General features: G+C 37.1%; 2 protein-coding genes across 2 annotated transcripts in view; both read right to left on the reverse strand.

Moving 5' to 3' along the window:
- The window catches only part of st6galnac3 (ST6 (alpha-N-acetyl-neuraminyl-2,3-beta-galactosyl-1,3)-N-acetylgalactosaminide alpha-2,6-sialyltransferase 3), a 126,033-nt gene extending 122,734 nt beyond the window's left edge, over window positions 1-3,299 (reverse strand). Inside the window, exon 1 of the mRNA XM_055014066.1 lies at window positions 3,230-3,299. The gene's annotated coding sequence lies outside the window, so the exon portion shown is untranslated. The remainder of the gene's footprint in view (window positions 1-3,229) is intronic.
- Window positions 3,300-3,346: 47 nt separating this feature from the next.
- On the reverse strand, window positions 3,347-11,331 carry rabggtb (Rab geranylgeranyltransferase subunit beta). The gene is made up of 9 exons (XM_055014065.1): window positions 11,283-11,331; window positions 9,780-9,887; window positions 9,270-9,467; window positions 8,230-8,335; window positions 7,691-7,743; window positions 7,234-7,344; window positions 6,423-6,548; window positions 5,844-5,993; window positions 3,347-4,784 (listed from the first exon to the last, which is right to left on the reverse strand). The coding sequence occupies exons 1-9, from the start codon at window positions 11,283-11,285 to the stop codon at window positions 4,644-4,646; spliced, it is 996 nt and encodes a 331-aa protein (XP_054870040.1). The 5' UTR covers window positions 11,286-11,331; the 3' UTR covers window positions 3,347-4,643.
- Between the last annotated feature and the right edge of the window lie 2,119 nt (window positions 11,332-13,450).

Below are 13,450 nucleotides of genomic sequence, written 5' to 3' on the forward strand. Positions count from 1 at the left end.
CTTCCTTCTGTCTCCATGTCTTCCTTCCCCACTAATGAGAGCCGCTGGGGTTTGGAGAATCTAACGACCAGCAGACTCTGAATGAACATAAATAAACACTCAGAGGGTTTCTCTGAGAACACGGAGAATGAAAAATACATGCAGCAGAGCAGAGGCAGTCTGACTGGACCCCCTGGTACCAGAACCAGGAGGATGCAGGGAGCCGGCCTTGTAGCATCATAAGATAGTCCTTTATTTCTCCCCACACCAGGAAAAAGACCAGAACCAGGACCAGGGCCAGAATCAGGATAAAAACCAGAATCAGAACCAGAACCAGGACCAGAACTAGAACCAGGGTTAGGAGGATGCAAGGAGTCGGCCTGGTAGCATCATAAGATAGTCCTTTATTTCTCGCCACACCAGGGGAAAGACCAGAACCAGGACCAGAACCAGGATCAAAACCAGAACCAGGACCAGAACCAGGATCAAAACCAGAATCAGAACCAGGATCAGAACCAGTCTACTTTTCATTCAGGTTTTTCCTTTAAGGCCTCAGTTCTAACCTCAGGACTGAACGTGAACATCTCTCTAGTGAAGCCAGAACCTGCCAGGTGCTGGACTGGACCAACAGGTGAGTTAATAAAAGGAGGCTGGAGCAGCTGAACAGATTTTATTACCTCCATCAGCTCCACATGGGAGATACTCATCTGTTTGTAATCGCTTACAATCAGTGTTTTACTGGATGTTTGGTGAGAAAATATCACATTCAGTTCATAGTTTGGATTTTATCAGATGTTTGGTTCATGATGTGGAATGCTGACGCTGCCACCTAGTGGCAAAGCAACACACAGACTGATCTAGTTTTAGAAAAAATCATTTAGGATCTATAAAAGTAGAAATTCTGGTGAGTAGATAAATATAAAGCTGTGTCTATTATATGCAGAGTAATTTAGATATTAGGTGTTAAAGGAGAAAAGAAGGAAATAAAAGGAGTTAGAAGCTGTAATTACAAGAATAAATGTTTAACAACGCTTTATGGATCATTTTTAGTTATTATTTTAACCCTCGTGTCGTCCTGCGGGTCAAAATTGACCCGTTTTAAAGTTTGAAAATGTGGAGAGAAAAAATTTTATTTTCACAGTGAAACTTCTGATGTCCACATTTTCAACATTTTTGGGAAATTTTTGAACACTTTTTGGTGGAAAAAAGACATGTTAAAAATGTTTAAGAACATTCACAAAAAAAATCAACCATAATCCTGCGAATTTCACTGGATTTTGGTTCTAAACTAATTTTTAATAAAATAAAATAATAAAAACACTTCTTTGGCTCTGTACTAACCAGACATTTACCAGTTTAACAGTTTATTATATTTCACTTTTCCTCTAAATCCCAGCAGTCGAAAGGGTTGAAGTTCTGTTCATAAATACACATTTATGCTTCTACTTCACTAGAATTCAGACAAAAATAATGCATTTTCTGATTTTTCTGGCTGCTTTAGGAGCTTCTTACTTTACATATTTGAGTTTTTGCCTAAAAAAAATAGATGAAAATCTTGTAAATCTGATGCTTTGTTCTCAAACTATCAACCTCTGCTGCTTCAACCTGAGAAACATTGAGGAAACGCTTCTTAAACCGAATTAAATCAAACTCCAAACATAAATTCTGTGAACTTAGATGATTGTAAAATGATTTTGTAGGCAGTAATAAGGCTCTCTCCCCTCCCCTCCATCTCTGTCCTGTCCTTTAACAGTAAACCTCTCCCTCTCTGGTGTTACTGTCTTTAGAAACCTGCCAGATGTGTCTCCAGATGTTCTACATGATCTCCTTCACTCTCTGGTCTGGAGTCTTGTGGTCGAGTCTCATCTTAAATCATCAGACTTGTGAACTACTACTATTATTATGTACCTTAAATATATTTACCAGTTCAGTGGTTTGAATCATTTCACTCAGAAATGTCCGACTGAAACGTCAACTTTTCCTTATATTTCTGCTAAAAGCAGCTCAACGGTGATTCCCGTTAAAGTCCAGGAATTAGACCGGTCTTTCATGTCAAAGTGAAAATAGATTTCTAAGTAATGACAGTTAATTAAAACACATAAAAACTGCAGCATGAAGATGCCTGGATCTGGAAGCTTCAGTCAGCACAGAATCAGTAACTACCCCAGGAGGTCAGGAGACGACTTATTGAAAAGAATAATTCAGGGGATAGAGACAAAGTGATGCAAAAAACAAATGCAGACAAAACAAGAACATAAAGACACAAAACAGTCACAAAGTGATGCAGAACAACAACAATGGAATGAAAATCAACCAGGGGAAAATGATCAAATAACACAAAAAGATGCAAACGATCAGAAACAGATGGAAATGAACCACAAACCAAGGCAAAATGACCTCAAATAACCATAAACACATGCACAACTATCAAAAGCAGAGGCAAAACAAACACAAATAACCACAAACAGAAGCAATTATTTGTACCACACGAGCAAAAACACAAAATGACTACAAATAAACTCAAAGACATCAAACAAATGCAAAATAACCACAAGCAGTGGCAAAATGACTATCAATATACGTCAAATGACCACAAACTGAGGTTTAATAATCATAAATGGATGCAAGACGACCACAAAAAGCCTTAAAATAATCAGAAACGGATACATGACAGGAAAAATGAAAATAGCCACAAAATGACACACAAACAGATGCCAATAACCATAAATATCTCTAAAATTACCACCAATAGATGCAAAATGACCACAAATTAATGCTTAATAAGAGAAACAGATGTAAAACCATGACCACAAGAGCAAAAACTACGGGTTAAAACTGGCTGACTGAGATCCATCTGCACAGGAAATGACTTTATTTAGTAGAAATCTGTTTCACTTTGACATGAAAGAGACTTTACTGGTACATTTCTGTCTGAAACTCCATTTACTAAACCAGGATTCAGCGATAAAGAGCATTATTAGGGAGAAACTTATTTTTCCTGTCTGATATCTGAACCAGATCACAGATTAGACAATTACAAAACATCAGACTGGACTTCATTATCATCGCTTCTGGCCTCAATTCACCATGCAAGTGTTTTTATTCACCATAAGACTCTCTGAAGAGGAGTCATTATTATTTATAGCTGAAACTCATTCACAGATATAATATTAACCTGAACTATCAGTATTTATCCTCCTGATAAAACAGATAAACGTCTCAGTGGATCAGTGATGCTGCACATTTCTACCGTTATGTTTCAGCTGCTGCTCTGAATAAATCTCTGCCTCCTTTATGTCTCTCCGACGTCTCTCCTCCTCTTCAGCTTCTTTCAAACAGCGACCTAAAGATCACAGAAACCTGAAGATTAATGCATTAAAATGTGATTTATTTACTTTCTGTAACAATGTGGACACTGAACACCTCATTAACAGATAAAACTTCACCCAGACAGACAACATGAGTTTCCTAGAAGCCGTTCCACACAATCTGAATCCGAAAACATTCCCGATGTTCCGCGGAACCTGAACCTGGAAATGTTTCCCTATTTTCCGCGGAATCTGAACCTGGAAACGTTTCCTGTGTGTTTCACGGTGTGGAGGCAGATCAACAGCAGCTGCAGTGAGGAACATGGATTTAAATAAAGAGAAGAGCAGCAGATAGAGTTGAAATGTGCTGAAGACCTCCTCACATACAGAACATTTCCTCTAAAGCCTGCCAGGAATAATTCTAATGCAGAGACTAAAGCTGTTGGTGTTCTGTCCACCGGGTCAGTGGTTACCCTGCTGCCCTTCACACTCCTCAGAAACAGAAGTTAGTTTAATATGAAACAGCAGACCGATGAGGAAACAGAGATGTGGAGCCTTTAAACTGAACCGCGGTCAGAATGTAATAAAATAAATAAAACTGTAAATCTGACTTTTACCTTCAGTCTCCCTCAGTGAACTCATCTGACTGAATAAAGCTTCTACTTTTCAAGGTCAGATCTGTCATTTGATCAGCAGATTATTATTGAGACAGCCTGATGCTGAGCTGTGGATGTTAACCCTTTGATGTGTGGGTCAGGAGAACCCAGTTTCTGTTGGATTTGGGTCACTTTGACCCATGTTGTACATCAGAGGGTTGAATGACATCATTTCATGTAACTGGAGCAGATTGAAACATTCGGGGTCATTTCTGCCACACGTTTTACACTCCATGCTTTCATTATTTAACCGCCACGCCTCCTAAAGCACCAAACAGGCGTCTCGTTACACTGCTTGATAAATCTATTGGGAAGCTGGAAGCTGATGAGACCAGGAAACATCTCAGCTGTTGCACGATTTCCCTCAAAGTTAAGGAATGTTGGTTTATGGTTTCTAGACTTCAGAAAGTACAGTGACGCTTTAAACGCCTCGTTCTGCTGCAGTCAAACAGGAAAAGTGACCTGATGATGAGAAGCAGGATTTAAACTAAAGATTCTCTGTCTGTCCTCCAGGTCTCTACTGAGTATCCTCCATCTGAATGGTCCTCTCCAGCTACAACCAGCTGTGGTCCTCTCTCTGCTACCATCACCTGGCTGTGGTTGTTGTTGAGAGGCTGACAGACAGGAGTGGTGTTGTGGAGGTGTGTGACGGTGTGTGTGTGACGGTGTGTGTGTGAGGGTGTGGGATAGCGTCAGGCAGCTAGCTGAGGAGGTCTGGCTGCAGGCCGATCCTCTGCAGGACGTCTTCAGGCATACACAGAACTGGATTCACTGCTTTGATCTGTTCATCTCCGAGGAGGGACAGACCAGCGACTCCAAACAGAGTGTGGAAGGGATCCACCTGCAGAGAGGGGGTGGAAATATCAAGGTAAAATAAGCTGAAATGTAGGGATGTGGGGCCAATAATATCAGCCCACCGATATTATCAGCCAAACATCGGCATAAAAATGTCAATATCGTCATTGGTTTTTTTGCCTATCAAAATAATGTCTGGATTTTGCCAGCAATTACCGACTCATAGAGGGAGGGAGAGTGTGAACTGTTGTTTGAGACAATTAAATAAAAAAAGGCATAAATGTGGCATTTAATTCCATAAATTCAGTTGAGGTAGTTTTCTTATTTTGCACAGACAATGTTTCCATCTGAAAGCCTTGTTGCATCTGAGAATGCATCCAATGGAGCGTCACAATAAAATGAGGCATGATGTGTTAATTCCACCACAGGAGATATGAGATGCTACCTAGAATTAATTAAACAGCCCACAGCTATCGGTATCGGTTGATATCGGTATTGGAAATTGAAAGTTGGACAATATCAGCATAACGGTTATCTGCAAAAAAAGACAATATCAGACATCCCTACTTAGATTACTTAAAATTTAAAAATAATCTCATTTCCAAACATAAAAACTGCATTGACTGGACTTTTACATGTCAACAAAAATAAACTATTATTTGCAATTACTGCAACCAAAAAAAACTCAAGGAGCTCTATTGTAACACATACATAACACACGCCTGTGCTCAGGTCATTTTGTTTGTGGGTACATCTATATTAAATGGACGCATTCTATGGTGCTGTGATTTCTGATCATCAATAATAATAATAATAACAATTAAATGCTGCATTTCTACAAAAATATGCTGCATTTCTGACAATGCCATATGGGGGAATGAGCAGCCTTGGTGGAGTACTGTGCTCTCTGAGTGTTTTTCTTTCTATTATTATTATTCATGCATCGGAAGGACAAAGTTAAAGGAGCAATACGAGAACAAAGTGGTGTTTCTGTTGTACAGCATCAGAAGCACTTTGTGAGAAAGTATGACATGTACTGACATTAAAATAAAGTGTGATTTAAAACCAGGGAGGCTTTCTGACCCATCTGGGTAGAACACCTCACCATGTCTCCTGGTCGATCAGCAAAACCTCCCGTCTCCTCGTCCTGACAGGCCAGAATAAACATCCTCAGCTTGGCTTTGTCGATCCAGTGAATCCTACCGATGATCTTCAGAGACGCCAAAACCCACCAGGAGTAGCAAACATCTGGAAGCTGGAGGAGACCGAAGGTTCACAATTCTGACAGAACTTTAACCGTCTAACTGAAGTCTGAAACATCCAGGAACATCTCAGCTTGTCAGCAAAGAGCCTTTACTGAATCTGTGTTCTGCTGAGTGGAGCACAATGATAATAAATAAACACTGCAGAGAACAGAAAGCTCCTGAATACATCATCAGTTATTCTTTGTCAGTCTCTGTTTACTTCAAAGCCTCTATTTGTGAGGATAAATGCTGTGACACCAACAGCTTTATTCTCCATCTACTGTTAAATCTATACTACTGTGGTTCAAATCGTTAAACTGTAAATGAAACTTTAACTCCCAATAAAGCAGAAATGTGAACCACCAGAGCACAGAAAGCTGTTCTTCTGTTTACAGCTGAGAGACATGGGGGTGTCTGACTGAACATCTGGAACCTCAAACCTTCTCAGGACGTCCGTTGAGGCCTCCAGACGGCAGCTGTCTCTCACAGAGCCACCAGCCCAGCAGGTCGGCGTTCAGCTGGTGGAGCTGGCCGGTCAGAGACAGGAAGCCGGTGCAGCAGTAGATCTGGTAGAACAACAGAACATTCTCTCTGGTGAAACCATCCTGAACATTCAGACCAGGAGCAGAGCAGCAGCTCCACTCAGGGTTTCTGAAGGAGGCTGCTGCTTGACAGGAACAATAAAAAGCATTCATGGAAGTTTCCTCCTTTACTGCTGGTCAGGATTAAACAGAGGTCAGTTGAATTTCTCTTTTTTGACAAGAATTTTAACAAAAACTCTTTCATCTCAAAGTAAAAACACATTTCCTCAGAAAAACACCACAATAAAAAACACAAGATTTAAAATACATAACTGCACATGTATTCCTCTCTCCTCCAGAGGAGTCACAGGTGTCTTGGTGGCCTCCCTCACTAGTCTCTTTCTCCTTCAGAGGAGTCATAGGAGTCTTGGTGGCCTCCCTCACTAGTCTCTTTCTCCTTCAGAGGAGTCATAGGAGTCTTGGTGGCCTCCCTCACTAGTCTCTTTCTCCTTCAGAGGAGTCATAGGAGTCTTGGTGGCCTCCCTCACTAGTCTCTTTCTCCTTCAGAGGAGTCATAGGAGTCTTGGTGGCCTCCCTCACTGGTCTCTTTCCTACATGCTGATTCAGTTTTAAGGACGACTTTTACTCATCATATGTTTTATATTTTAATAATTGACATTATTGAGTAGAAATCTGTTTTTTCTTTGAGTCTTTTTCAGTCTAAACTCACCTGACCAGCGTGAGACTCTGAACCCGGTCTGCAGCCAAAACCTCCATCAAAGTTCATACAAGACAGGACGAACTCCACGGCTTTGTCCACGTTTATCGTGTCCATCTTACCCTGGAGAGAACAAATTATTTAAAGTGTTGAATTATCTGTATTCTCATTTATCAGTTTATTAGATAAATCTATCTAATAATAGCTACAGTTAGAGCAGTTTTCTACAACAGTCCAGGTTGTTTTAGAAATATGTTGATTGAATGAATTAACTGTAGTTTACTGCAGGTCTGCATTGTGTTCTTATTGATATAAAACCATGTGATGCTTCCAAACTAATCACAGGTGAAGGAAGAGTTCTCTGTAACAGTTTAAACTGATCTACTCCATGATTTGACACAGTACTTTAACCTCCTTGTTGAGTTTTATGTGGTTCAGTACAGAAACTTGAAGAATATTAAATACTTACCAATAAAGCCAGAGTAGCAACAGCACAGAAAGAAAACCGCGTGTCTATCTCACCTGTAAAGACAAACAACTCCAATTATACTAAAACTGTATTTTAACAAAAGCAGGAATATGAATGAATGACAACTCTTATATTTAAGTCTTTTCATTTTAAATGAAAGTCAGATTTTTTCATTTAAACTGTTTTGTTCCAGAAAACACTCTTACAACTCCGTCGGATAAATGGATAAAATCTGATAAAACAATGAGAATCCAAGACATTACAACTTCACACTAAAATGACATTTACAGACAAATAATGAGAAAAATACGCCTTGAAATAATAAAGCAGCAACTTAGTGAGATGCTTCCAACCTCCAGAAGACACAATGAGTTCAGCTTGACTTAGTTTATATTTGAAAGACAGAAAATATGAAGTGTGACTGCATTTTTCCGCTTGTGTTCCCCACTGTACAGAAATCCTCAGGTGGCTTTTCATTCATTATTTTTTAATTAATGAGAAAATGCTTCAGGAATAACATGGATGAGAAACTTGCTCACCCCATTTGTCCCCAGCAAAAGAGCCGTCCTCCTGCTGCAGCCCTTTGACATATTCCACCACTCTGTCCACATCCAGCGCGTCCACGCTGTCGTACAAGCACAAGATCTGAGGAGGTGAAACACGGTGAGATAAAACCAGAGTGAAGGGCACTATAATAATAATAATAATAATAATAATAATAATAATAATAATAATAACAACAACAATAATAATAGAGTCACCTGGACAGCACTGCGGGTGTACAGCAGATTTAATAGTAATAATAATAAAAAAATGATAATAACAATAATAATAATAATAGAGTCACCTGGACAGCGCTGAGGGTGTACAGCAGATTTAATAGTAATAATAATAATAATAATAATAATAATAATAATAATAACAACAACAACAACAACAATAATAGTCACCTGGACAGCACTGCGGGTGTACAGCAGATTTAATAGTAATAATAATAATAATAATAATAATAATAATAATAATAATAATAATAATAATAATAATAATAATAACAACAACAACAACAATAATAGTCACCTGGACAGCACTGCGGGTGTACAGCAGATTTAATAGTAATAATAATAATAATAATAATAATAATAATAATAATAATAATAATAATAATAATAATAATAATAACAACAACAACAACAACAACAACAATAATAGTCACCTGGACAGCACTGAGGGTGTACAGCAGATTTAATAGTAATAATAATAATAATAATAATAATAATAATAATAATAATAATAATAATAATAATAATAACAACAACAACAACAACAACAATAATAGTCACCTGGACAGCACTGCGGGTGTACAGCAGATTTAATAGTAATAATAATAATAATAATAATAATAATAATAATAATAATAATAATAATAATAATAATAACAACAATAATAGTCACCTGGACAGCGCTGAGGGTGTACAGCAGATTTAATAGTAATAATAATAATAATATTATTATTATTATTAATAATAATAATAATAATAATAATAATAATAATAATAATAATAACAACAATAATAGCCACCTGGACAGCGCTGAGGGTGTACAGCAGATGGGGGTCGTGTCCAATGCTGGCGCTGATGCCTCCACAGTCATGCTGACAGGCTTTGATGAAGTCTATGATCTCCTGTCGGTTCATCCGAGGCAGCTGGCTCATCAGGTCCATCACCGTCAGCCCCCAGTAGATGCCGCTCATCCTCAGGTACTCCGACAGCGTGTACTCCTGGATGAATACACACAGTAACACACACAGTAACTCATATAATAACATTTAATTAAATACACTACCGTCAGCCAGACAATTTCCTGTTTTCCATGAAAACTCTCACTTTTATTCATGTTTAGTTATATATATCATGTACTTCTAAAGTCCCTCAGTTGGAGACTGACCCAATTCCTCACACAGATACTATATACATAGTAGTACAGATATACATACACACACACACACACACACACACACACATATATACACTGTAATACACTTAGTGCAGACAGAGCAGAAAATAAAGACCCATGAGACTGTTTTCCTCACATAGTCGTCCTTCTTGGAGCCGTAGGCTGCGATGTAATCTCCATGTTTATCCAACAGCAGAGAGCTCGGAGCATCGGGTTTAATGATCACATCTTTCACCTGGGTCCCCTGGTACCAAACACACACAAACAGCTGTCAAACATGCTGCAAACTTTCAGTAATTTTATTTTATTTTATTTATTTATTTATTTGATCAGGGACCATGGAATCAACATAGAACACATCTGATGCATTAGATATAGAGTGTAAAGCGTTAAGTTAACTTTCGACTCCCGTCCCTGGTTGGTTTTTCAGGAAAAGCAGACAAAGAGGACCAACAACACCAATAAAAACAGCAGTCAGACAGTAGATATATGGGAGGAGATCATAGCTTCATATACAGTAGGGCTGTCTGGTTAGGAATATAATGTCTGATTAACTTAAAGCAATTCAGATTTTTTTAAATTGTTTCTGAAATCTTCTATACATGGAGATTAAATTGAAGTTGAGGGTCTAATACTACCTCAGGATACTTGAGTTCTGTCACTGAAATGATTTCTTGGTTTTGTATATCAACTTTAACCCTCGTGTTGTCCTGCAGGTCAAATTGACCCGTTTTAAAGTTTGAAAATGTGGAGAAAAAAATATATATTTTCACAGTGAAACTTCTGATGTCCACATTTTCACCATTTTTAGGATATCTTTGAACATTTTTTGGTGGAAAAAAGAGAAATGTTAAAAATATTTCTTAAGAACATTCACAAAAAAATCTACCAAAATCCAGCAAATTTCACTCAATTTTGGTTGATTTTTTTGTGAATGTTCTTAAAGAAAATATTAGAAGTTTTACTAATAGATATGGAATCGCTTTAGATATTTTTAGGATTTTTTGGAAGCTTTTTACTCATTTTTTGAAGATATTTACAAGAATTTCCTTGCCAAATTTGGGGGATTTTTTTAAAACTAAAACTTTTAACGGAAATTTTTAAGGAATTATTGGAATTTTCTTCCTGAAGGTTTTGCAAATTTTCAGTAATTTGGGGAATTTTTTTTCAGACAAGAAAACAATACTTTTTGGTGACCGTGAATGAGGACAACAGGAGGGTTCAAGCATCGCTGGTTTGATTTCCTCACTGAGAAACACATACTCTGTTTCTTCCAGGTTTAATTCGAGGTGATTTTGAACTCTTGCACATTAACCAACATGAAGACAGGACGTCTGCGGCCTGAGCTGGTGTCTTATTGGCCGTATGTACCCTCCACCACTAAGTTAACTCCTGTTATGAGACTAAACGACAGAAAATGAAAACATTAACCGGCTTGTTATCGTTAGCTAGCTACATGCTAACGATGCTACATGCTAACGATGCTACACTTAGCGTCACTAGCTAGCCGCTTTCTCACGCTTTCCTCGACGAGAGGATAAAGTTTGAATAAAAATGAGATAAATAAACAGCTAGAACCGCTAAAGTAGTGATTTTTATCTGAAAATACACCGAATATTTGAAACGGGACGTTAGTTACCATTCTGACATGATCAGGCTTCTTCTTCTACTGCAGTTTTTACAGCAGCTGGTGTATGTGCATTACTGCCACCTTCAGCTTTGGAGGGAAACCATCATGTGCCCACTACTGGAAGTACATGAATCAAGTACAAACTGAGGTACTTTTACTTTACTGAAGTACTTTATTTTCATGCACTTCAGTTCAGGAGAGGATGTTGTAAAATAGCTTGTAAAATTATTATTTTTTTCTTTTTGTGAGATGAGGAGGGGAAGAGAAGAAAAGGGAAAAGAAAGGGAAAGGGGAAGAAAGGAAAATTAGGTAAAGAAAAAAAGGGAAAAGAGAGGGGAAGGGGGAAGGAAAAGGAAGAGAGGAAAGAAAAGGAGAAGGGAAGGGAAGAATAGGAAGAAAGAAGGAAAAAAACCAAAAAAATGTTTACTGTAAGAATGTATAATAATTCTTTATTTGAACGCACAAAATGAAATTAATGTACTGTTATATTGTAACCAAAATAAACCATTCATTCATTGTCATGTGGCAGCTGCAGTAACTTAAAAAAATGAAAACTTTTTACCAACAAAACACATGAAAAACTTATAAAGCAGGGGCGTCCAACATGCGGCCCGCGGGCCAAAAGCGGTCCTCCAGAGGGTCCAATCTGGCCCCCAAAGTGTAAAAATTCCAGAGAAGACATTAACTGCAGATTGTAAATTAGTAAACTATAAATTTAAAATCATTTCTAGACCATGACAAGTAGTTTTGATCATAAAGTAAAATACTAGATTGTGTCTCATTTTTGGAATGTCTTGTTTTTGTTGTTTTTTTGTCCAATTTTTGTTGTTTGCTTCTTGTTTTTGTCGATTTGTGTTTCCTTTTTGTCTCGCTTGTGTTTTTTGTCTTATTTTTGTCGTTTTCTGTTTCGCTTTATTTGTTGTTTTGTGTATCATTTGTGTCATTTTTTTTGTCATTTTGTTTTTAGCTTTTGTCATTTTTTGTCGTTTCTCCATTTTTGAACTTATTTGTCTCATTTTTGTCTCTTTTGTTTCATTTCATCTGTTTCATTTTTTGTCATGTTGCATCTCATTTTTGTAATATTTTGTCTTGTTTTTGTTGTTTTTTTTCATATTGTGCAAATGGCAATAAATTCTATTCTATTTTTGTCTGACTCTTGTCATATTGTTCATAAAGTAAAATACTATACCATCCAGTTCCAGATAGCTGTGACTAAATGTTGTGTTCCTTTGTAGACACTTTGTGATCTGGAAGTTGTAATCTGGAAATGATGAACTGAGGCTGAATATTGCTGAAATTGAATTTATTTTTCTTCAGAAATTTCAGGTTGTTTATGATGTTTTGTAGAAAGATAATTCCTTAAATGTGAACATTTTCAGAATGCACTTTTTTGCACTAATACAAAGGGAGTTGTGGTTATTTACAGGTTATTATGCTGTGATTTTACTGGTCCGGTCCACTAGAGATCGAACTGAGCTGAATGTGGAACCTGAACTAAAATGAGTTTGACAGTCCTGCTATCAAATATGAAGTTTGGTATAAATTAAACTAACTGGCAGCTATGGTCATGGAAGCCATTATAATTAGTAATTATAATTTTTAATCATTTTAGACAATTTGTTTGAAAAAAAAAAACCTGTAATAACTTTGGGCTTTCACTGTTTTCAAATACAGCATCAACCGCTAAAACTGCCAAAAAATGAAACTGAAAGAGACTAATGATTAAATATTAATGAGAACCTCAATGATTGTTGTAGTTTATTGTCATACAGAATTAAAATGAACTAAAATGCATTTATTGGTGGTGTATTTAGAGACCATTAGCCTAACCATGATTTCACACTGCAAAAACTCCAACTCTTACAAAGTCTATTTTTCTTATTTTTTGTCTAAATGTCTCATTCCACTTGATTTAAGATAAATTCACTTAACAAGTGACATTTCAGCAGATGGAGGGACTTGGTTTAAGACAATGCATCTTAAATATCTTGTTAAGTCAAACAATCTTGAAATGATCTTGTTTTGAGTTGAATTTACAAGAAAACTCAAAATAAGTTTAATACATCTCAAATTAGGAGGTTACATGAAAGCAAAAATCTATTTTTGAGTGAAAAACTGCTATTTTTTTAGCATGTCTGGCTTATTTTAAGACACCTAAGCTTGACAATCCTGGTAAA

The sequence above is a fragment of the Amphiprion ocellaris genome, chromosome 10 (assembly GCF_022539595.1).
Source record: "Amphiprion ocellaris isolate individual 3 ecotype Okinawa chromosome 10, ASM2253959v1, whole genome shotgun sequence".
NCBI lineage: Eukaryota > Metazoa > Chordata > Actinopteri > Pomacentridae > Amphiprion > Amphiprion ocellaris.

Excerpts from the sequence above, each read along its gene's own strand:
- rabggtb (XM_055014065.1), bottom strand. Across the intron at positions 5,994-6,422 it reads TCAACGGACGTCCTGAGAAG|CTTCCAGATGTTTGCTACTC; the intron begins GTTTGAGGTTCC and ends GGTCTCCTCCAG. Across the intron at positions 4,785-5,843 it reads CTGATCGACCAGGAGACATG|GTGGATCCCTTCCACACTCT; the intron begins GTGAGGTGTTCT and ends CCCTCTCTGCAG.